This window comes from Malaclemys terrapin, chromosome 2, assembly GCF_027887155.1.
Source record: "Malaclemys terrapin pileata isolate rMalTer1 chromosome 2, rMalTer1.hap1, whole genome shotgun sequence".
In the NCBI taxonomy this organism is placed as follows: Eukaryota; Metazoa; Chordata; order Testudines; family Emydidae; genus Malaclemys; species Malaclemys terrapin.
The window spans coordinates 46,151,935-46,177,516 of record NC_071506.1 but is presented as its reverse complement, the minus strand read 5'-3'; the positions used below and the strand labels follow the sequence as shown (position 1 = coordinate 46,177,516).

General features: G+C 43.8%; 1 protein-coding gene across 2 annotated transcripts in view; it reads left to right on the top strand.

The window, feature by feature from the left end:
- The first annotated feature begins 6,808 nt into the window (after positions 1 to 6,808).
- The window catches only part of RIPK2 (receptor interacting serine/threonine kinase 2), a 38,958-nt gene continuing 20,184 nt past the window's right edge, over positions 6,809 to 25,582 (top strand). The window contains exons 1-3 of one of the 2 annotated variants that reach the window (XM_054020197.1): positions 6,809 to 7,252; positions 14,481 to 14,634; positions 24,444 to 24,599. In XM_054020197.1, the coding sequence (XP_053876172.1) occupies positions 7,062 to 7,252; positions 14,481 to 14,634; positions 24,444 to 24,599 (501 nt within the window). In that variant the 5' untranslated portion in view covers positions 6,809 to 7,061. The remainder of the gene's footprint in view (positions 7,253 to 14,480; positions 14,635 to 24,443; positions 24,600 to 25,582) is intronic. The other variant, XM_054020198.1, reaches the window with a different exon arrangement.

Here is a 25,582-nt window from a genome sequence, read left to right as displayed (position 1 = left end):
TGCTGGACACTTCCCTGTGCAGCTAATCAGTACAGCAGAACAGGGTGTTGATGCACGCCAGGATCTGTAGAAAACTTTCTTGGAGGTACTTGGCAATCCTCCACCGCAGGTTCCTGGACAGAGCTGCTTTATTCCTTCTCCCATCATAGGAAACTTTCCCATGCCACTTGGCAATCACTTGTTGTCAAGGCTGTATCCCCACTTTGAACTTTAGGGTACAAATGTAGGGGCCTGCATGAAAACTTCTAAGCTTAACTACCAGCTTAGCTCTGGTCCCGCTGCCACCATTCCCTCTCTGGGAAGCCTTGAGAAACCTTTCACCAGTTCCCTGGTGAATACAGATCCAAACCCCTTGGATCTTAAAACAAGGAGAAATTAACCATTCCCCTCCTTCCTCCCACAAACTCCTGGTGAATACAGATCCAACCCCCTTGGATCTAAAACAAGGAAAAATCAATCAGGTTCTTAAAAAGAAGGCTTTTAATTAAAGAAAAAGGTAAAAATCATCTCTGTAAAATCTGTATGGAAATTAACCTTACAGGGTAATCAAACTTAAAGAGCTCAGAGGACTCCCCTCTAGTCTTAGGTTCAAAGTACAGCAAACAAAGAAACACTCTAGTAAAAGGTACATTTACAAGTTGAGAAAACAAAGGAAAACTAACACGCCTTGCCTGGCTATTTACTTACAAGTTTGAAATAGGAGAGACTTGTTTAGAAAGATGTGGAGAACCTGGATTGATGTCTGGTCCCTCTCAGTCCCGAGAGCGAACACACTCCCAAACAAAGAACACAAACAAAAGCCTCCCCCACACCCCAAGATTTGAAAGTATCTTGTCCCCTTATTGGTCCTTTAGGTCAGATGCCAGCCAGGTTACCTGAGCTTCTTAACCCTTTACAGGGAAAAGGATTTTGGAGTCTCTGGCCAGGAGGGATTTTATAGTACTGTACACAGGACAGCTGTTACCCTTCCCTTTATAGTTATGACACTTGTGCAGGGACCAAAGAGGCGAGCAGCATACAGACCGGGGCAGAAGCCACAAGAATGTGGTAGATGTACCCTTGCTTCCCTCAGCAGTGAGATATCTGCTACAATGACCCCCGACTGTGGAAAAGTGTGTGAGATTTAGAATTTTGTCCATAGTTGGCTGCACCGTGACCCTTCCAGAGTGCTCTATTCCCCAGGTAGAGCACCCCTGTCCCAGCCAATACTCACCATGCTTGGGGTGTTCACCAAGATTTGTGCTTGCCAAAGGTCAGTGAGAAAGTGATTTATGTTACCAGAGATATACTTTACTGAAATGTTTCAATGCTGTGAATGAACTTAACAATCAAGCTTCTGTGTATTGTTTGTTGTGCTTTCACAGATGTGGCCTTCAGGGGCATCCCCTACACACCAGCCGAGCGTCTTCAACAGATAAGAAAGCACCCAAGATGGAGCAAAGATGGCTTGTTTCAGGGGGTACTGCAGTGCTTCAACACAGAGAAAAGGGAATACAGAGAGTGGAGGAAAGCTGAAAGGCAGGACAGAAAAGAAAATCAGGAGTTCATTAAGGAAGCTAATATGCAGATGATTAAAGTCATGGAGGAGCAAACGCAGATGCTGAAGTCCTTAATAATGCTGCAGATACATTCCCGCCCTCGCCTGCAGCACATGCAGAACTCTTTTCCGTGCTCACCTCCAAACTCCACCCATACATTCCTTTTTGTTTTTTGGGACTTCTCAGTTTCCCATTCACTCCACCTCCTCGGACAACTTTCAAAATAATAGTTGGACCTACCCACAGCTCTGAAAGTCTGCCCTTCCCTGGTACCTCCTTTCCCATCAAGCGTGTGTGTGTGTGTGTGTGTGTACTTTTTTGTGCAATAAAAACAAAGTTTTTGCACAGTAAGTAATCTTTATCTGTGTCCTACAAAGTGAGATAGCAGGCACTACCAAGACACACACAGGCAATTTAATCGTTTGTTTACTGGAATTTAAGATCCCAAAATATACAATTCCTTCCTAGGATAACTAGAAGTAATATAACATTGCAGTACTAAGCGCAGGGATATACATTACTGGTTCTAATTTTCAAAGTGTTGCCTCAAAGCCTCTCTGATTCAAATTGCCCCCCTCTGATAACCCAGGTATTTGGCTGCTCAAAAATCAGCAACCAGGCAGTCTGCCTCAGCATTCCACCCGAGCAAACCTTTCACCCTTAGCTTTACAAATATGCAATGTACAACACATGGCTATGACCATGTGAATATTATCCTTATTGAGGTCTAACCTGCCATAAAAGCATTGCCAGTGCACCTTTAATCTTCCAAAGGCACATTCCACAGTCATCTGATATCTACTCAGCCTGTTGTTGTACCACTCCTTACTGCTATCAAGGTTTCTCGTGTAAGGTTTCATGAGCCATGGCTGTAAGGGGTAAGCTGGGTCTCCCAGGATCACTATGGGCATTTCAACAATCCCCACTGTAATCTTCTGGTCTGGAAAGAAAATCCCCACTTGCAGCTTTCTGTACAGGCTGGAGTTCCTGAAGATGCATGCATCATGAATCTTCTGGAACCACCCCACGTTGCTGTCAGTAAAACACCCACAGTGATCCACAAGTGCCTGCAACATCATGAAGAAATACCCCTTCCTATTGATGTACTCTGTCACGAGGTGGTCTGGTGCCAAAATTGGAATGTGTGTGCCATCTATCACCCTGCCACAGTTAGGGAAACCTATTTCTGCAAAGCTGTCCACTATTTCACACACATTTCCCAGAGTCTTGGTCCTTCATAGCAGAATGCGATTAATGGCCCTGCACACTTGCATTAACACAGCCCTAACAGTTGACTTCCCAACTCCAAACTGATTCACGACTGACCGGTGGCGGTCTGGAGTTGCCAGCTTCCACACTGTGATAACCATGCGCTTCTCTACCGATAAGGTAGTTCTCATTTTGGTATCCTTGCACTGCACTGCTGGGGGAAGCTCCACACAGTTCCTGAAAGGTGGCTTTCCGCATCCGAAAGTTCTGTAGCCACTGCCCGTCATCCCAGACCTGCCTGACAATACAATCTCACCACTCAGGACTTGTTTCCTGAGCCCAAAAGGGATGTTTCACCTTGTGCAGCTGTTCTTTGAATGCCAAAGAAAATCTAAAGTTGCTTCTATCCATATCACAGCAGGTCAGGCAACTGGGAGTCCTGTTCAGTTAGCAACTTCATAATTAACCGAACTGCCAGGCACAATGTGTTAATGACAGTAATCAGAGCATGGAAGAGCAGTGAGGGATCCATCCCTTCACATAGAGATGCCGGGGAGCACAGCAAACCAACTGAAAAATGCCACAAAAGAAAGCTGTAAGCCCGTGGAATCCTAGGATAGAAAACAATGCCCCATGGGACTTTGAACCCAGTCCCAAGATGCACCGCAATCTGCTCTACCTTCCCACAAGACCTAGCGGAAGTAGGTGTTGAGCTAGACTGTGGGACAGTACACTGCTCACACTGTCAATGTTAGTGCTCCAAATGTGGACAGGCTCTGCCACCAGAGGGCGTATAGTGTGAAAATGAAATACTGATTTTTATTATAGCACTTTTTGAGTGTTGACATAACATTAGTCAACAAAACTCTGTAATGTAGACAAGACCGGAGGGAGGGAGGGAGGGAAGCGAGGTAGCTGAGGCTGTGGGATTGGAAAAGAAAGCAATAGTTTTTAAACTGATTCTCTCCCTCCAAAGTGACACACTGCCTTTTCAGTAGCAGTTTGTAGCTCTGCAGCCCCTTTTAGCTCACTTTCTGTTTCAAAGACTATAGTGGGAATTATTAAATATTCCAACTTTACTTCCTTTAATAGAAAATGAAAAGCAATTATTACAATCTGTGGCTGAAAGGGCAACCAAGCTTCTTGGGGCACAAAAACACAACAAGGAGATACAAATTATCCAATGGATCAATAGAGGAGTGGGGGGGTTAGGGGAGTTGAAAAATATGTTGCGGATATTAAAAACAGCACTTTTTTTGTCCTCCATTTATTAGAAACCACTTTTCATAGGAGGACACTTAGAATCTCTCTCCTCTTCCTTTAACTCGACTTACCAGCTTCTTGAAGTTTTAGGGATAGGGTTGCCAACTTTCCAATTGCAGAAAACTAAACACCCTTGCCCTGCCCTCAACCTCACCCCTTTCCAAAGGCCCTGCCCTTGCTCACTCCATACCCCCCGCCCATCACTCGCTCTCCCCCACCCTCACTCACTTTCACCGGGCTGGGGCAGGGGGTTGGGGCTCTGGGTTGGGGCCAGGGATGGGGGGTTTGGATGTAAGAGGGGGCTGAGGGATTCAGAGTGTGGGAGGACACTCCAGGCTGGAGCAGGTGAGGGCTCTGGGGTGGGGCCAGGAATGAGGGGCTTGGAGTACAGGAGGGGGCTCTGGGCTGAGGCAGGGGGGTTGGGTGTGGGGTGCCGGCTCCTGGAGTTTGGGTGTGGAAGGGGTGCCAAGCTGGAGCAGTGGGTGGGAGTACAGAAGGGGGTTCAGGGTGCAGGCTCAAGGGAGCACTGACCTCAGGTGGCTCCTGGGAAGTGGCGACATGTCCCTCCAGCTCCTATGCAGAGAGGCAGCCAGGGGTCTCCACACGTTGCCTGTAGCTCCCATTGACTGTGGTTCCCAGCCGGCACTCAGGGCGGGGGCAACACACAGAGCCCCTGTGGCTGCTCCTCCACCTAGGAGCCAGAGGCACATGCCAGCAACTTCCTGGGAGCTGTGCGGAGCCAGTCAGGGAGCCTGCTAGCCCCGCTGTGCTGCCAATTGGACTTTTAACGGCCCGGTCAGCGCCGGTGACTGGAGCCTCCAGGGTCCCTTTTTGACTGGGTGTTCTGGTAAAAAACTGAACACCTGTCAACACTATGTAGGGATCTTTTTAAAATAAAATTGAAATATAATGGTCCTTTAATGGCAATAAAACCACAGCAGGAGAAATTAAATTGTAAGCTACTACCATACTCCTCAGATGGTAGTGCATATGGCCTTCAGTTTCAACATGTGACAGGTAGGCCCACTATCATGACTTAATGGAGTATCTGTCAATTCTGTTTGAAAAATTATATTTTTTACTTTAAAACTTCTTCATTACAATAGAACTATAACTGGCAAATATGCAAATACTAGTCCTGATTCTGCAACGATGTACACGGGAGTCAAGTTAAGCATCTGTATAAAGTGAATCAGGTAGCTAAATTTTTGCAGAATTGGGGCCACTGGGAGTTAACTATTTGCTACTTTTAAAATAACAGTACAGAAAAATCTCTAAGAAATAAAAATCTAAATAATACAAGAGCTGCCATATTGGCAATTAGCATTTTAATCTGGTCCATCTACCCTTATATTTTTTCTCTGACATAAAGTACAAGTGGAAGTGAGATTCAAAAAACCTCAACAACCCACAGCTTTCAATTACTTTCATTTCTCAGTATTTGCATAGTGGAAATGAAGATTTTATTCTGTTGATGTTCTTATACCACACCCATTCCCATACCTGAGCAACTGAAGGAGGCAAAGAGAAGAACTTTTAGTATTAGGACACTCAGCACAAGTTACTGTACTCCTGTTCTTCTTTCTGCGGATACAGACTAACACGACTGCTACTCTGAAACCTGTTAATAAGGTTAGTGAGCTTTATGTTTGCAGCAGCTCAACATGCAGAAAGTCGCTGAAAGTGACAAGGAAGAGTTCACGCTCGTGGGTCCACTGACTCTTCCCAAACGCATCACCTCTAAAATCACTTTGAAAGTAAGCACTTACCCGATTTTTCCTGATCTAAAGCCCACTTGCAAGGCAACAAAAGTAACAAAAAAGGCTGTCAAGGAAAAACGGCAAATTGCAACGTTTTAATAGATTTTATTGAACAAAGGCTTTATGCGCCGGCTTTCCTTCACTTTGCCATACCTTATGAATAGCGTTGTAGAGAAAGAACTGCGGATTCTTTAAAAGTTTTGTTTCAAATGTTTCCTTCCGAACAGCGCACTCCTCCCTTGCTTGGCATTTACACGTCATCAAAACCAGTTACAAGACAGTAACACCCTTGCCACTGATACTTATGACAGTTATCAAAATGTTGCTACAATAATGACGCGCTTGAGCTGTAGTGCTCACCTCGCTTGTATTCCGAGAAAGGACGTGGGAAAGCAGACAGCACCAGACACTGATCCACTCGGTCTCCCCTCCCGCAAGCCCACCCTTCCGCGCTCGCTCCCAGCTCCAGCCAGCCGGCCCGTGCGGGGTTTCACGCACCGCTCTGGCTCAGACTTCCCTGACTACAAGCCGCCGATTTCCGGGAAGGGAAGGGTGAGGGCTCCCGCGCTGCCGCCGCCGTCGAGAGCAACTGAGATTGGAGGCTGCCTGTGTGTGCTGCTCCCTGGAGGAGGCCAGGCTGGGGGCGGCGCTCGGGCCCCGGCGCTCTCCGAGGCTCCTGTCCCCAGCGACTGGGGCTCCCCTTACTTTTGATCTTTGAAGATCTGGTGTGCGCGCCTATCCCCCTCTCTCAGCCCAGGCTGCTAGGAGGCTCCCCGCGTGCGATGATGCTTCTGGGGGGCTCTGGTGGCTGCAAGAAGAGGAGCCCGGAGACGGGGAAGCGGGGGGACGAATTCTAGCCGCTAGCGGCTACGCTCGGAGCCGGGAAGGGGCTGAAGCCGCAGCCGCGCTTTGTCGCTGGAGGGGGGTTCGGGGGAGGTCCTGGCGGCTGGAGGCGGGGCTGTGGGGAAGTCCCGGCGGCTGGAGGAGAATAGACGGGGTTTTTAGCGGGACCCCCGACGAGGCTGGCGACGCGGAGAGAGGCGAGGCCGGCCAGGGGGCGCTCGGGACACGTCCCCGCGCCCTTTGCCGGTGCGTGGGGGTAGGGAGAGGCCGGAGCCAGCCAGCCCGGAACCCGGCTTCCTGCGAGTCCCTCTGGCGGCGTCCCGGAGCCAGCCAACCCGGAACCCGGCTTCCTGCGAGTCCTTCTGGCGGCCGCCCGGAGCCGCCTCCCAGCCCTAGTCAGCGGGGCAGCAGCCGGGTCGTGTCGGCGGCCGCGGGGCCTGGCGCCACGATGAGCAGCGGGGTCGGCGGCGGCGGCTCGTCCCGCAGCATTAACTGCGCGCTGCCCACCATCCCCTCCAGCAAGCTGCCCGACCTGTGCTTCCTCAGCCGGGGCGCCTACGGCACCGTGTCCTCGGCGCGCCACGCCGACTGGAGGGTCCCGGTGGCCGTCAAGTGCCTGCAGGGGCCGCTGCTAGACAGGTAACTGGGGCGCGCGTGCGGGGCCGGCGCCGGCGAGTTTTGTTCCTGACTCTTTCCCAACCCCCACCACGGGTCCTTCCCTCCCCCACAGGGATCCCCTGCCGCCCAGTCTGGTCCAGGGAGCGCCTCCGGGGCTGCCAGTCCCCCTGCATCCATGGCCCCGAACCTTCTCCCTGCGGGGAACCAGCGGGTGCTGCTCGCAGACTCGCCCCTGGGAGCTGATCCTACCTTAATCTTTCCGTGGCTTTGGCCTACTTCAAAGGTCTGGCTTGTTTGCCCGTGTTCCCCATGAAGAGTAATGGGAGCTAGTGGCTACTCTTCGAGGGCCCAGGGCTGTGAGGTATTGAGCGCTTTTTCGGCCCCAGTGAGGTCAAGAGCAAGGATCAGGATGAGATGGAATGTGTATAGTGCGAGCAGATGATCCTGCCAGTGTGCCCAGTCTGACCTACAGAACCCCTGTAGGTTTCAGCCCTCCACTTCCTCTTAATAATTACCATTTATAGAGAAGTAGCACATGGAGGTCCACATCTTCCCCATTGTTGCAGCCACTGCCTAAACACATAGTGAGAAGCAAGGAAAGCCCTGCCCAAAATCGTTTACAATCTGGTTTAATCAGAAGTGAGTGTGCTGACTGTGCTGAATTGCTTGGTGGAGTTTATGATGATATAGGTTTCAGAGTGGTAGCCGTGTTAGTCTGTATCAGCAAAAATAACAAGGAGTCTTTGTGGCATCTTAGAGACTAACAAATGTATTTGGGCATAAGCTTTCGTGGGCTAAAAACCACTTCATCAGATGAATGGAGTGAAAAATACAGTAAGAAGAATATATATTGTAGCACATGAAAAGATGGGAGTTGTCTTACCAAGTTGGGGGGTGGGAGGTCAGTGCTAACGAGCCAATTCAATTAAGGTGGAAACAGCCTATTCTCAACAGTTGACAAGAAATGTTGAATACCAATGGAGGTAAAATTACTTTTGTAGTGCTAACGAGGCCAGTGCAATCAAGGTGGCCCATTTCCAGCAGTTAACAAGAAGGTATGAGTATCAGCAGAGGGGAAAATTACTTTTTGTAGTGACCCATCCACTCCCAGTCTTTATTCAGGCCTAATTTGATGGTGTCCAGTTTGCAAATTAATTCCAGTTCTGCAGTTTCTCATTGGAGTCTGTTTTTGAAGCTTTTTTGTTGAAGAATTGCCACTTTTAAGTCTGTTATTGTGTGTCCAGGGAGATTGAAGTAGTCTCCTACTGGTTTTTGCATCGGACGAAGTGAGCATTCACCCACAAAAGCTTATGCTCCAATACATCTGTTAGTCTTAAAGGTGCCCCAGGACTCTGTGTTGCTTTTTACAGATCCAGACTAACATGGCTACCCCTCTGATACTTGGTTTTTAAATGTTACAATTCTTGATGTCTGATTTGTGTCCATTTATTCTTTTGCATAGAGACTGTCCAGTTTGGCCAATGTACATGGCAGAGGGGCATTGCTAGCACGTGATGACATATATCACATTGGTAGATGTGCAGGTGAATGAGCCCCTGATGGTGTGACTGATATGATTAGGTCCTATGATGGTGTCCCTTGAATAGCTATGCAGACAGAGTTGACATCGGGATTTGTTGCAGGGATTGGTTCCTGGGTTAGTGTTTTTGTTGTGTGATATGTAGTTGCTGATGAGTATTTGCTTCAGACTGGGGAGCTGTCTGTAAGTGAGGACTGGCCTGTCTCCCAAAGTATGTGAGAGTGAGGGATCGTCCTTCAGGATAGGTTGTAGATCCTTGATGATGCGCTGGAGAGGTTTTAGTTGGAGGCGGTAGGTGATGGCTAGTGGCATTCTGTTACTTTCTTTGTTGGGCCTGTCCTGTAGTAGGTGACTTCTGGGTACCCTTCTGGCTCTGTCAACCTGTTTCTTCACTTCACCAGGTAGGTACTGTAGTTTTGAGAACGCTTGATAGAGATCCTATAGGTGTTTGTCTCTGTCTGAGGGATTGGAGCAAATGCAGTTGTATCTTAGAGCTTGGCTGTAGACAATGGATCATGTGCTGTGGTCTGGATGAAAGCTGGAGGCCTGTAGGTAAGTATAGGGGTCAGTAGGTTTCCGATATAGGGTGGTGTTTATGTGACCATCGCTTATTTGCACTGCAGTGTCCAGGAAGTGGATCTCTTGTGTGGATTGGTCCAGGCTGAGTTTGATGGTGGGATGGAAATTGTTGAAATCCTGGTGGAATTCCTCAAGGGCCTCCTTCCCATGTGTCCAGATGATGAAGATGTCATCAATATAGTGCAAGTAGAGTAGGGGCGCTAGGGGACGAGAGCTGAGGAAGCGTTGTTCTAAGTCAGCCATAAAAATGTTGGCATACTGTGGGGCCATGCGGGTACCCATAGCAGTGCCACTGACCTGAAGGTATAAATTATCCCCAAATCTGAAATAATTGTGGGTGAGGACAAAGTCTCAAAGTTCAGCCACCAGGTTTGCCGTGACATTATTGGGGAAACTGTTCCTGATAGCTTGTAGTCCATCTTTGTGTGGAATGTTGGTGTAGAGAGCTTCTACATCCATAGTGGCTAGGATGGTGTTTTCTGGAAGATCACCAATGATGGTACAGTTACTTGCTAATAGGAGGTCATCAAATCCATTTTAATTTGTATATCAGCCTCCTCTGTGTTCCAGATGCATTCATTGGCTGACAGTATATCCTCATGAACTTTTAAAATAGTGTTTTCATGTACAATGAAGTTGTGATTTTTAGCACTAGAAAACAAATTCCAAAGGGTGACAACCCCAAATATTTCAATGTAGCTCTCTCAATCAGAAGTTGATCGGAGTAATGATCATTGTCTTTATCTTTGACAACAGAACGTTGACCAAGTTATGTCAAAAAAGCCAGTTCTTTAAAATTATTTTTTTAAATTGAATTGCCAAATTCAAAATACTGATCTTTGAGTTTTTCCTATTTCAGCTACTGAAGAGTAGTGGCTGCTGAGAGAAGGTGTTTATTGGTATTAGTCTTGGCATCCCCAAGAGTAAATGTAAGGCTTTCAAAAAGATGAGAAATCATTCTGCTGAGATTAGACAAAATTTAGCAAAGAAAGGCACTCCAAATGCTGCTAAGTAATATGGTAAATTTTAAAATATAAGGACAAGTTGTTTAGTATCTTGTTGTTCGAACTCTTTTGCTTCTCATCGACCAGGTGTAAATATGCTTTATTGTTGCCTTGGAAAACTTACAGCCATGAAGCATCAGATTCTCAACCAATTTTGTGGCAGAACTCTTATTCAGGTCTTCATCCTTTCTACCTGACCACTACAATTCTCTTCTTTTAATGTCTCCTTCAATTCCACATCATCCAAAATGAGCTGTCTCATCCTATCAACTTTCCTAGAAATAAGTACACATCACTTCCTCCCTCTAGAAATTTACACTGGTTTCCTGTTTACATCACAGTCCAGTACAGAATGAATATTCCTTGTGGAGTTAGGCTGGGTAAACCCCTACTCGTATCTCTCTGATTTAGTCATTTATGGATTTTTCAGATTTTTCTCCATACTTCAAACTGCTTTTTAATTTTCATTTTCTATAGTGTCTAATAGCAAGATCCTGCCTTCTTGCAACATCAGGAACAACTCCTGCTTCTCTATACCTATTTGACTTCAAGGTCTGATGGCTACACTTCTTTTCTAAAGACCCTGTTTTGTCTCACAGGCCTATAGATTCTAACCTTCCCTGTAACAAAATCTAATCTTAGTTTCCAAAACACTCCCTTTTCCCCTCCAGAACTTAATGGGCTCTTACCCTTTAAGGCAGTGGCTCTCAACCTTTCCAGACTACTGTACCCCTTTCAGGAGTCTGATTTCTCTTTCATACCCCCAAGTTTCACCACCACTTAAACTAGTTGCTTACAAAATCAAACATAAAAATACAAAAGTGTCCCATCACACTATTACTGAAAAATTGCTTATTTTCTCATTTTTACCATATAATTATAAAATAAATTAATTGGAATGTAAATATTTTACTTACATTTCAGTATATAATATATAGAGGAGTATAAACAAGTTATTGTCTGTATGAAATTTTAGTTTCTACTAACTTTGCTAGTACTTTTTATATAACCTGTTGTAAAACTAGGCGTACATCTTCACGTACAACTGAAAAGCATCTCCTGTGGGTGGTGTTGCTTTTGATGTCTTTCAGCCTTTGGTGATATTTCTTTATTTGATAAGCAAGATTGGAAAATTTTCTTGGTAACCAAAAATAGTTAATTTGAGCCATTTCTCTTTTCCCCTCTTTGGATAATTATGTTTTCACTGAATATGTTTATCTTAACTTGTATTTTCCTAGAGTGCACTGGTGTCTGCTCAGTCAAAGAAGCTAGAAACCTTTTGAATTCCATTAGCTTTGGCTCATTAGAAGAATATGGAAATTCCCCCACTTTATACTAAACAAGAAATGGATATAATTGAAAATTCCCATTTGTAGTTATAGTGGTACCACTATATGCCAAAAATACAAGGAGATACTAATTGTCACTAGAGTGATAAATTTGGAAATGTTAATGGCACCCACTGTATTACCCATGTTTCAATTATTATAGAAATACACCCAAGAGTATAAATACCAGAAAGACAACCTGCCACAGCAAGGCACAATTATTCTTTCTAAAAAAATTAATTCCTGTTGTGGCATATCTATCAATGCTACTGTGTAGTAAAACATAACCCGACTGGTTTACAAGAATTAGTAGGGGAAGCAAAAGTGGATGGGAACCTCGGAGGCAGTGACCATGACATGGTTGAGTTCAGGATCCTTACACAAGGAAGAAAGGAGAGTAGCAGAATATGGACCCTGGACTTCAGAAAAGCAGACTTTGACCCCCTCAGGGAACTGATGGGCAGGATCCCCTGGGAGAATAACATGAGGGGGAAAGGAGTCCAGGAGAACTGGCTGTATTTTAAAGAATCCTTATTGAGGTTGCAGGAAAAAAACATCCCGATGTGTAGGAAGAATAGTAAATATGGCAGGCGACCAGCTTGGCTAAACAGTGAAATCCTTGCTGATCTTAAATGCAAAAAAGAAGCTTACAAGAAGTGGAAGATTGGACAAATGACCAGGGAAGAGTATAAAAATATTGCTCAGGCATGAAGGAGTGAAATCAGGAAGGCCAAATCACACTTGGAGTTGCAGCTAGCAAGAGATGTTAAGAATAACAAAAAGGGTTTCTTCAGGTATGTTAGCAACAAGAAGAAAGTCAAGGAAAGTGTGGGCCCCTTACTGAATGAGGGAGGCAACCTAGTGACCGAGGATGTGAAAAAAGCTAATGTACTCAATGATTTTTTTTTTGTCTCTGTCTTCATGAACAAGGTCAGCTCCCAGACTGCTGCACTGGGCAGCACAGTATGGGGGGAAGGCGACCAGCCCTCTGTGGAGAAAGAAGTGGTTTGGGACTATTTAGAAAAACTTTGACGAGCACAAGTCCATGGGGCCGGATGCGCTGCATCCGAGGGTGCTAAAGGAGTTGGCGGATATGATTGCAGAGCTTTTGGCCATTATCTTTGAAAACTCATGGCAATCGGGGGAGGTCCCGGATGACTGGAAAAAGGCTAATGTAGTGCCCATCTTTAAAAAAGGGAAGGAGGAGGATCCGGGGAACTACAGGCCAGTCAGCCTCACCTCAGTCCCTGGAAAAATCATGGAACAGGTCCTCAAGGAATCAATTCTGAAGCACCTAGAGGAGAGGATGCCTGACTAACCTAATTGCCTTCTATGAGGAGATAATGGGTCTGTGGATGAGGGGAAAGCAGTGGATGTGTTATTCCTTGACTTTAGCAAAGCTTTTGATACGGTCTCCCACAGTATTCTTGCCAGCAAGTTAAAGAAGTATGGGCTGGATGAATGGACTATAAGGTGGATAGAAAGCTGGCTAGATCATCGGGCTCAACGGGTAGTGAGCAATAGCTCCATGTCTAGTTGGCAGCCAGTATCAAGTGGAGTGCCCCAAAGGTCGGTCCTGGGGCCGGTTTTGTTCAATATCTTCATTAATAATCTGGAGGATGGCGTGGACTGCACTCTCAGCAAGTTTGCAGATGACACTAAACTGGGAGGAGTAGTAGATATGCTGGAGGGTAGGGATAGGATACAGAGGGACCTAGACAAATTAGAGGATTGGGCCAAAAGAAATCTGCTGAGGTTCAACAAGGACAAGTGCAGAGTCCTGCACTTAGGACGGAAGAATCTCATTCACTGTTACAGACTAGGGACCGAGTGGCTAGGCAGCAGTTCTGCAGAAAAGGACCTAGGGGTTACAGTGGACGAGAAGCTGGATATGAGTCAACAGTGCGCCCTTGTTGCCAAGAAGGCTAATGGCATTTGGGGCTCTATAAGTAGGGGCATTGCCAGCAGATCGAGGGACATGATCATTCCCCTCTATTCGACATTGGTGAGGCCTCATCTGGAGTACTGTGTCCAGTTTTGGGCCCCACACTACAAGAAGGATGTGGAAAAATTGGAAAGAGTTCAGCGGAGGGCAACGAAAATGATTAGGGGTCTGGAGCGCATGAGTTATGAGGAGAGGCTGAGGGAACTGGGATTGTTTAGTCTGCGGAAGAGAAGAATGAGGGGGGATTTGATAGCTGCTTTCAACTACCTGAAAGGGAGTTCCAAAGAGGATGGATCTAGACTGTTGTCAGTGGTACCAGGTGACAGAACAAAGAATAATGGTCTCAAGTTGCAGTGGGGGAGGTTTAGATTGGATATTAGGAAAAACTTTTTTCACTAGGAGGGTGGTGAAGCACTGGAATGGGTTACCTAGGGAGGTGGTGGAATCTCCTTCCTTAGAGGTTTTTAAGGTCAGGCTTGACAAAGCCCTGGCTGGGATGATTTAGTTGGGGATTGGTCCTGCTTTGAGCAGGGGGTTGGACTAGATGACCTCTTGAGGTCCCTTCCAACCCTGATATTCTATGATTCTATGAGATGTATTTGCATCTATAGATAGTAATCTGTTGTGAAGCATTTTGTGATAATTGTATACAACAGTCCAGTAAAAAATAAATTGTAGTGCTGTCAATGTTTTCGTATAGTGAGATCTTAATTTTGTAAAGCTAATTCAGTGCACCTTTCATCTGCATATTTCTTTTCTTACCTTAAAAGGAAACATAATATATTTAAATTAACTAAATCATAATTGCATGTTTCTTAGCACTGATTTAGTTATTTAATTTTTTTTCTTGCAGTGAAAGAACCAATCTCTTAAAAGAAGCAGAGATTTTACACAAAGCCAGGTTCAGTTACATTCTACCAATTTTGGGAATTTGCAATGAGCCTGAATTTCTGGGAATAGTGACTGAATACATGACAAATGGCTCATTAAACCAACTTTTGCATGGGGTAAGTGTATAGTGTTTTTCTAAAGCCTTTTGTGTGTCACTTCTAGTTGTTGTTGTTAAATGGTCTGTTTTGCATGCGTGAGGAAATTTAGTAAACATTTTTTAATGGAAAAAAATATTGGGCCCTAGCCTGCAATTTACTCTGCTCAGGCAGACTGCGACATCTATGAAGAGCCCCTTTAAAGTCAGTGGGGCCTTGTCTGGGTACAGCGGTCTACCCCCATTAAGACAGTTGCAGTATTTGGGGCTTTAGAGAAATTACAAGGAAATGAATGGTGAGTTAAAAACAATCAGCTGTGATTTGCAAGTAATTAGAAATTCAGTGAGAGCTCAAATAGCTGTACTCATTTCTGTACTGGTTTCAGAATCTCTGCCCTTTCCTATGCATCCATGAATTTATTCATTACTCCTGGGGGAATTCTGCGCCACTGCACATGTGCAGAATTCATGCCCTCCTCTCTGCTCCTCACCCCCCCGTCAGATTTTTTTTCTCCGCAGAATATAGATTCTGCTGGAGAGGCTCTGCAGTTATGCCTTTCGGCTACCAGGGGCTGCTACGGCACCAGAAGAGAGGGTAGTCAGCTGGCAGCTGCGTTCCTTACAGCAGCACCAGTTGAGGAGGCACGGGTGGGACAGAGTATGGCACAGAAGTTTGCTAGGGGTCACAGAATGGGGTTCAGAAGAGCTGATGGGGCAGGGGTAGGAAACAGACTGGGACGCAGGCTCAGGAGCTAGTATAGTGACAGCTTTGAGGCAGGGGCATGGGGGTTGCATGGCCACATGGGGACAGGGCGTAGGAGACATACGGAGACGGGGGCAGATGTGCCTGACTGATTGGAGAGGCTAGGGGTCAGCCAAGGTCTGCATGGGGGAGGCTCCCCAACTCCCTAACAATCCCTCCCTCCCCCCCCCACCTCCTGAAAAAACCCTTTCCATACTTCTACCATCCACACCAACAACTGTCCAGGTTCACTCCCAGGCTTTCCCTCTCTCTCAGTTCCTCCATTACCCCCGACTTCCCCAAGCCTTTGCACTGCTTCTGAGGGGTGTGGGAAATACGTTTCTGTAGTGTAGTTTAAATGAATTACTCAACGTTCTGTTTTTATATGCCTAGTAAGTAATCTACTTGTCAAAAAATCAGTTCCTGAATTTTGTTGTTGTTGTCTGTAGTGATACAGACATACTTCCTGAGAGGTATTTTGAAATAAATTACCAAAATAATTGAAACTGGTGTGGTTATATTGTGTTATTTTGACAAAATAAAATATCCAGAATTTTGCAGAATTTTAAAATATTGTGCACAGAGTTTTAATTTTTTGGTGTAGAATTTAATTATTTTTTTGGCAGGAGTAATTCATTCATGTGAATAATGTGCATTCATTTTCTTTTTACTGTGAATAGTCTTTTAAAAGAAGACTATGACTCAAACTGGTAAGTCAGAAATTGCAAAACTAAAACAGGCATGTCTTTCAGGCACTCAGTTGTGCTTTTATAAAATGAAGGATTGAACTTCCATATTAGTTTGTGAAACATACCCACAAAAGCTGAGAAATTCAATCATAACATTTTTAAAAGATAGTGTTTGTGTTTAGTTTTAGTGTAGTCTAGCATCACTGGGAGGCAGTATTGTCTGATGGACAGGGCATTCGATTGGGACTTAGAGGACCTCGGTTCTCTTTTTGCAACTGGCGCTGGCCTGCTGGGTGACCTTGGACATGTCATTTCATCTGTTCCTCTGCTTTGCAATTTATAAAATGGGGATATTATATTGTCTTTACTAGGAAGACCTCTCTTCTTGGAATATTGTGTATTGTTTTCTGTAGCCACAAGTAGAAGTTTTCTTTTTCCTCTTGGCGAGCTTGATTTGTTGGAGCACAAAACATTGAATAATGGACACTTTCTGGAACTTTGATGTAAATTGTATTGTTATAATCCTTTCCAGAACTTGTGCCCATTCTGTCAGGCTTTTGGTTGCCCTCTTTTGATAATATAAAACCTTTACCATCTCTGCATATATCACTGGCATTTGGTAGCCCAGAATATAGTAATATACGTTCAATTGACAAAAGGTATTTGTCTCTTTTCCCTTAGGCCTAGTATATCTAGTTTATATCTGTCAATTTCTGTTATTTGGACCACTTTTCTAGGCTTATATAGTGTTCACATATAAGAGGGGTAGCACTCCCTAGACACATTTCCCCCTCCCCCCTCCTCCAGGTCCCACTGTCCTTCGTTTACTCTCTCTGCTCCCCCAGTGGCTGCCCTTAGGGGAGTTTTCTGGGAGTAATTGCTCCCTGGCAGAGGGTTGGTTCTTCTTTGTCCCTGCCCCTTGTTAGAGGAGGTTCTGGCTGAAACAGTAGTCAGCCTCTCAGACAGTCCCTGGATAGGTCTTTACAGGCTCAGTTTCTGAAAGTTTATTGGGCCTACATAAGGTTAATATCCCCCACCCTTCTTTCTGGGGTGTGTTACTTGGCTGTCAGCCGGAGTGGCTCTTTTCTGTGACTGTCTGTTCCTCACCCAGGCTGCCTCGGTTACTCACAGCCTCTTCCTGGTCACCGCCCCTTCCTATGGTAGGCTTCCCCTAATAAGCCCCTTCTCCTCCAGGAACAGGTGCACCTCATTGGAGCAGCACAGGCCCAGAGGATCTCGTTAGCCTCCTTGCAGCCAGTAGAAGGGTACGTACCTTCACACCGCACATTCTGCATACCAATTTCGGAGAGAGAAAATTAATCAGCAGAGTACTTCCTTGTGTGTTTGGCCATTTCACGCCATTATCTCTCGTAAGTCTATTTGAATGGAGTTGAGTTCGACTGAGTTTGTGAACTTGAGGGGTAGTGCAGATTTCTCTAACAACTTTGTTTCTCACAGTAGTGGCTTACTAGCAAGTGGGCCGGTGGACTGCTTTAAGTTTGGCTCTTACCCTTTGACCTAGACATGAATGCTAAAGTAGGGAGCAATAACACTGTCAGGGAAGCTATTTTATGGAAACAAGGCGTCAATGGAAAGAAGGTGGCAAAGTGTTTGCTGATTTTTTGTGGAACAAATGGCCTGATCATTGGAGGAAATATTTTCCTTCACTGTAGTATTACTAAGATAACTTGGAGGTCACCAGGTCACAGAACAGGGAACCAAATGGATCACATTACAATGTGGCTCAAATGAAGAAGAACGTTAGAAGATGTACATAGAAGGAACGGGGCAGATATGGGGACAGACCATGCATTAGTGGTAGATATTTTGAGAATAAAAATAAAGAGGTCATATAGTGAAGCTGCCAAAGAAAGAAAACCTCAGTGTAAAAACTGGAGGGGCATAGAACGGATCTCTCTCACAGGTATTTACATGTATTATTCTAGGCAAAATAAAGAAATCAGTGCATAAGAACAGCCATACTGGATTAGACCAATGGTCCATCTAGCCCGATATCCTGTTTTCCAACAGTGGCCAATGCCAGATACTTAAGAGGGAATGAACAGAACAGGCAGTAATTCATCCCCTGTCGTCCACTCCCTCTTTCTGGCAATCAGAGGCTAATAATACCCAGAGCATGGGGTTGCATCCTTGACCATCTTGGCTAATTGCCAACGATGGACCCATTCTCCATGAATTTTTCTAGTTCTTTTTTGAACTTCATTATAGTGTTAGGTTGACACTGTGTTGTGTGAAGTACTTCCTTCTTTGCTTTAAACCTGCTGCTTATCAATTTCATTGGGTGACCGCTGGTTCTTGTGTTATGTGAAGGGGTAAATAACATTTCGTTATTCACTTTCTCCACAGTCACGATTTCATAGACCTTGACCATATCCCCCCTTAGTTATCTCTTTTCCAAGCTGAAAAGTCCCAGTCTTTTTAATTTCTCTTCATATGGAAGCTGGTCCATACCCCTAATCATTTTTGTTGCCTTTCTCTGTACCTTTCCCAATTCTAATATATCTTTTTGAGATGGGGTGACCAGAACTACAGGCAGTATTCAAGGTCTGGATGCGCCATGAATTTAAATAGTGGTGTTATGATTTTGTGTTTTATTATCTATCCCTTTCGCAATGGTCCCTAACGTTCTGTAATTTTTTTTTTTTTTTTTGACTGAGGCTGCCCATTGAGCGGATGTTTTCAGAGAACTATCCATGATGACTCCAAGATCTCTTTCTTGAGTGTAACAGCTAATTTAGATACCACCATTTGTATGTATTCTTGTATGTTTTCCAATGTGCATTATTTTGCATTTATCAATGTGGAATTTCATCTGCCATTTTGTTGCCCAGTCACCCAGTTTTGTGAGGTCCCTTTGTAACTCTTCACAGTGTGCTTTGGACTTACCTTGAGTAATTTTGTATCATCTGCAGAATTTGCCACCTCCCCATTTTACCACCTTTTCCAGATCATTTATGAATATGTTGAGCAGTGCTGGATCCCTGCCAGACATCTCTATTTACCTCTCTCCATTCTGAAATCTGTCCATTTATTCCTACCCTTTGTTTTCTATCTTTTAGCCAGTTACTGATCCATGAGAGGCCCTTCCCTCTTATCCCATGACTGCTTACTTTTCTTAAGAGCCTTTGGTGAGAGACCTGGTCAAAGGCTTTCTGAAAATCTAAATATACTATACCCAATAGATCCCTCTTGTCCACATGCTTGTTGACCCCCTCAAATAATTCTAGTTGATTGGTGAGGCATGACTTCCTTTTACAAAAGCCATGTTGACTCTTCCCCAACAAAGTGTATTTATGTATGTGTCTGATAATTCAGTTATTTACTATAGTTTCACCCAATTTGTGAGATACTGAAGTTAGACTTACCGGCCTGTAATTGCCAGGATAGCCTCTGTATCCTTTTTTAAAAATTGGTGTAACTTTACTATCCTCCTGTCATCTGGTACAGAAACTGATTTAAATGATAGGTTACATACCACAGTTAGTAGTTCTGCAATTTCATATTTCAGTTCCTTCAGAATTCTTGGGTGAATACTATCTCGTTCTGGTGACTTATTACTATTTAGTAGGACTATCCATTAGTCGCAGTTAACTCAAGCAATTAATTCCAAACAGATTCACTCAATTAAAAATATTAATCGCACTGTTAAACAATAATAAAATACCAATTTGTTTAATAAATATTTTTCTACATTTTCAAATATATTAATTTGTTACAACACAGAATACAAAGTGTACAGTGACATTTTATATATTTGATTACAAATATTTGCACTGTAAAAGAAACAAATAGTATTTTTCAATTCACCTCATACAAGTACTGTAGTGCAATCTCTATCATGAATGTGCAATTTACAAATATAGAATTGTTACATAACTGCACTCAAAAATCCTAAAAATTTTAGAGCCTACAAGTCCACTCAATCCTGTTTCTTGTTCAGTCAATCACTAAGACAAACAAGTTTGTTTACATTTATGGGAGATAATGCTGCCTGCTTTTTATTTACAATGTCACCTGAAAGTGAGAACGGGTGTTTTAGCTCTTAGCCGGGGTTGCACAGTATTTACATCAGATATGCTAAACATTTGTATGCCCCTTCATGTTTTGACCACCATTCCAGAGGACATGCTTCCATGCTGATGACTCTCGTTTAAAAAAAAAAAATGTGTTAATTAAATTTGACTGAACTCCTTGGAGGAGAATTGTAAGTCTCCTGCTCCATGATTTTACCTGGGTTCTGCCATATATTTTGTGTTATGGCAGTCTCGGATGATGACCCAACGTACGTTGTTCGATTTAAGAACACTTTCATTGCAGATTTGACAAAACGCAAAGATGGTATTAATATGAGATTTCTAAAGATAGCTACAGCACTCAACCCAAAGTTTAAGAATCTGAAATGCCTTCCAAAAATCTGAGAGACGAAGTGTGGAACATGCTATCAGAAGTCTTAAAAGAGCAACACTCCGATTTGGAAACTACAGAACCAGAACTACCAAAAAAGAAAAATCAACCTTCTATTGGTGGCATCTGATTCAGATGATGATAATGAACGTGCGTCGGTCTGTACTGCTTTGGATCATTATCAAGCAGAACCTGCCAGCAGCATGAAAGCATGTCCTCTGGAATGGTAGTTGAAGCAGGAAGGGGTATTTAGCAAATCTGGCACGTAAATATCTTGCAATGCCGGCTACAACAATACACTTTGTATTCTGTGTTGTAATTTAAATCAATATATTTGAAAATGTAGAAAACATCCACAAATATTTAAATAAATGATATTCTATTGTTTAACAGTGTGATTTAAACTGCAATTAATCACAATTTTTTTTAATCTTGGTTAATTGAGATTTTTTTAAAATTATTTGATAGCTCTACTATTTAATTTAGCAGTTTATTCCAAAACCTTCTCTATTGACATCTGGGACAGTTCCACAGATTTGTCACCTAAAAAGCTTAGATCCGCTGTAGATTCAAGATACATGCACGGTTCAGACAGGATAAATCAGGTACATATCAAATAATAATCTTGCGTATCAACATAGAACTGTTGCTTGTATGACAGTCACCATTTTATATGAATTTTTTAGATTTCCAAAAAATTTTTGGCATAACAGATGGAACTGTTTTATGGAAATTGCTACACAACTATGGAATCGTTCCAAAATTTGTGAGGATCATTCAAAGCTTCTATGAAAATATGACATGCCAAGTACTACATAATAGAGAACCGACTAAACCATTCAAAGTCACTCTGGGCATCAGGTGAGGATGTCTTATGTCACCCAGAACTTTTTTTACTGATAGTGGATTGGGTAATGAGAGGGAGTACAGAACAATGAAAGGACATACAATGAATTTTCAAACAGAAGTTAGACCAACTTGACTTTGTGGATGACATCAACATGCTATCACTTACCCATAGGAACATGCAAGCCAAAACAAATGATCTTCAGGCTTATGCACAATTAATAAGACTGAAAATCAACACTGAGAAAACTAAAACCTCAAGAATCAACACACAACACCAATAACATTTTCTGGGACAGACACAAAAGAGGTCCGATATTTCACATATCTTGACAGCATTGTAAGTACAACATGCAACAGACCGACAATATCCTGCACAATCCTTATGGAATTAGGATAAGGTTTAACTTAATTCTGTAAACTTGATTGAATTATGTTTAATACTTTGGGGGTCCATGGTATTAAAAATGCAGTTGTGCATATTTATTATGGAATTGTAGGTCACTCCTCTAGGATGAAGGGGATGCTAATGTAATTCCTCAGGTTATGAGCCCCTTTGAAGTCACCCCTTAGTGAGGTCTGCATATACTAGTTCAAAATGGATTCTCCATGGACCAATAGACAAAGAAAAGACTTTTGGATGACTATCCTGGTCCAGGCCCTTCTTCCTGGTCCAGCAAATGGACAGGATCTCTAGTCCATAGAGGCCCCCATTGTTTAAGGAAGGATTGGAAGGACTTTGCCTACTGAGGTCCCATAAGACTGTGTGCTTGTTCTGAGCTGAAGCTATGATGAACTTGAAACAAGAGGGAAACCCCTTTGGGGGGGTTGGTGAATGCCAGAACCCATGTTGTTATACCAATAGAATAAAAAACAGCAGGATCTTATTAAGAGGGATAAGGCAAAGATGCCACATTTATTGTAAATATACTGATAAAGCAAAAGATAAAAGTAAACAACGTTGTTTGACTACTTATTTCTTATACATACACACATACATATATATATATATAGAGAGAGAGAGAGAGATTCATTTACACAATCATTCATTCAAGTTCTGTATAGGTGTTATAGTTACCAGCCTAGAAGTTGCTCATGCCAAGTTACTGGCCAGGTATCTTGGTCATGAGGATGGAGCCGAGTCTGTGTCAGGTGCACCTGATGCTCCTGGAGGCTGGCAGCAGAACCAGAGACTCAAAGTCATCAGTCTTTAGAGTCCATTCTTATAGGAATTAGTTCCTATGTTAGTCTATGGGAACTGTTTCATCCTGCTGTTGCTGACTCAATCAGCAGATGGCACATTCCTGTCCAAAGTGGCACATTCCTGGTGGCTCCACACTGTCCAAAGTTTGTGTTTCTCATCCTTCCAGGTGATGGGGTGGGTCCCAGTTTACCCTCCGGGGGTTTCTGGTCATCCACTTGACACATTCTTCGGCCGATGGATACTCCTTTTCTAGGCTGGCACCTCCCTAACCATCCATGTATATCAAGCATTCATCAGCATACATTCCATCCCTTAACCATATTTTAATTTGCTGTCTCCATCACTTTCAGAGTGTGTGCTAATTCATTTGAGACTCCCGGCCCTTTAATCACAAAGGGTGGGGGTCTGTCCTAGGAGCCATTGAATGAAGTGAAAGTCACTTAACAGCTTATAGTGTTTGTTTACATTGTATCAATTACTTCAAGAACAAAGTCAGTTAACTTGTTTGTAAGTTTTACATAGTAGTAAAATATCTTTCACAGGATAGATATAATCAATGGTTTCTACAGACAGTAGCTTACAAGTTTTAACAGAAGACCCAAGAGATTTTTGTACTTGGTGAAACTGTTGGATTTTAAAGTGTGGGGGCCAAATTATGAGGGGGTCACTGTCACTTGGGGGAATCACTGTTAGTACCTTCTTTAATATCCCTACAATGTTAGGGTTAGGGTGATCTCTGGTAATTGTATGAGCATGCATGTAGTTTTATTATTTTTAAACATATTCTCTGTAATGTTTTTTATCTTAAGAATAAAATAGGCTTGCTTAAAAAGAACTGTGTGGTAAATTACAACCATGGGAAGTCACTCTGCTGGGAATAACACAGCGAAGGCAGGGAACATCTCAGCCTGGAAATACCCAGAAGGGTAGAAGGGAGTGAGATATAGGTCTCCACCCAAGAAAGGCACCGGCTGGGTTGCTGCAAGCTGGACGACTGAGAGGAAGCAGGGAAATGCCCTGATCTGTGACACAGCAAGTAGAGCAGATGAAAACATTAAAACTAGAGTATCAAAAGCCAGACATGCCTTTGTAACTCTAAAGCCAATCTGGAGAAACAGACATCTTGCTTCCAAACTAAAAACTTTGAATATTTAACACTGTTGTAAAGTTGGTCTTACTATAGTGTGCTGAAATTTGGAGATTCAAGACTTCACTATCTAAACTCCAAGTTTTAATAAACAGCTGACAGAATAATCCCCAGTATCCTCAGGGGGAAGAGGAGTCACAAATAAAGAATTCTTGAGGAGGATAAAACAAAAGCCACTAGGACAAGAAATTCTGGAATGAAAATGGAGATAGCCAGTACATAGAGTTAGAAAACTAAATAACGTAAGACAGGAATTGGATTGGAACCCCTAGGGCAAGAGGCAATGAGGTAGACCAATGATAACGTTGAACTACATAATATAAGCAGAATTGAAAACTAAGACTGCAGGAGGAGACCAGCGAAGGTGGAAGGCAGTGGTTAAGACCCTGTGTTCGGCAGTGGAATAGCGAGGTTTAAGACGATACTTGCTCACTTTTGTAAAGCACTCGGAGTGTGTTGATGATATCTAAATCTTATCTAGAACTTTATCATCGCAAGGTCATACAGTATGTGTATTAGTAACAGTATATATAATTGTGAATTGATAAAGTATAATTGCTAAAGAATAGGAGCATAGTAATGAGTGATTAAATAGTTCATAATGTTAAAACATATATAAATTAACATCAATCACTGATTTGTCATTTTAAATTTGCGAATACAAGATGTAAAAAAACCTCTTTTCAAAGTATGTCTCCTCTAACTCAAAGATTTTTGTTAAAATATTTAAATGGATGATCATATTGTGATTTTTCTGGTTTTCTTTTTTCTTTGGTAGAAAAATGCGTATCCTGACATTGCATGGTCACTACGATTCCGTATTCTGTATGAAATTGCTTTGGGAGTGAATTATCTGCACAATATGAGTCCTCCATTGCTGCACCATGATTTGAAGACCCAGAATATTTTACTGGATAGCGAGTTTCATGTTAAGGTAAAGTTCTGATTATTTTAGTCCCTATATTCTTCTTCAGTGAATATATGTAAGTGGGGGAATGGTCCTGCTATTGTGGGGAACTTTCCTGGCTTATACACTCCCCCAGTGAAGTGGGCTAGTGAAAGGATCTGAGTCCTCGCTCCCACTTCCTTTACCCAGAGGCCTGCCTGACCTCAAGCGCTCCCCTTCCACTTTCCTGTATGGCAGAGTCCTCGTAACCCCAACAAGACTGGGCTCAGGATTCCTGGGGGGCTTGACCCCCAACCTTGTCATGGTCACTTAGGGCAGGGGCTAGGGTGTCCCCACTCCAGGGTGCTTTCTCTGCACAGGATGCTTCCCTGACCCACTGATCATTACATACAGTTCAAAGCAAATACAATTTATTAAACAGCAATCAATTGGAAAAAAAAATAAGGAAAAAATGGGAAAGGTTAAAAGAAAACCCGTCACCCTTCTCTGTGGCACAGGGACATCACAACCAGCATCTCTGGAATGTAAGGGAAGTTCAGTCTTGTCCTCACAAGTCCCAGGCCTCCTCCTTAGGCCCTGGTTGTGCCGCAGGGATGCTGCGGGTCGGACATTTGCTCTGGTGGTGGCCACACGCTCTCAGGCTCTAGGTGGCAGGACCCTTCTTCCCAGCGTTTCCCCCGCCCTGTCGGGGTTATGATCTCCCTCCAAGTCTGGCCTGCCAGGAGTCTTGGCTGGGGGCATCTCCCTACACTGGGCCTGCTGCCCAGGGTCACCCTCGCTCTCCCCAGCTGCTCACCGCACTCGGCTCCAGACTGCTCTAGCTTCTCTGCCTCAGCTCCAGCTCCACTCTGCCTCAGCTCCACCACTCTGCTGCCTCAGCTCCAGCTCCACCACTCTGCCTCAGCATGGCTGCTGTTGCTGCTCTGCCTCCAGCTCCCTAGGCTGCTTCTCTGGCTCTGGTTGCTGCAGCTCTCCTCCCAGCACAGGTCTGCTCTGTGGGCTGCTTCTGT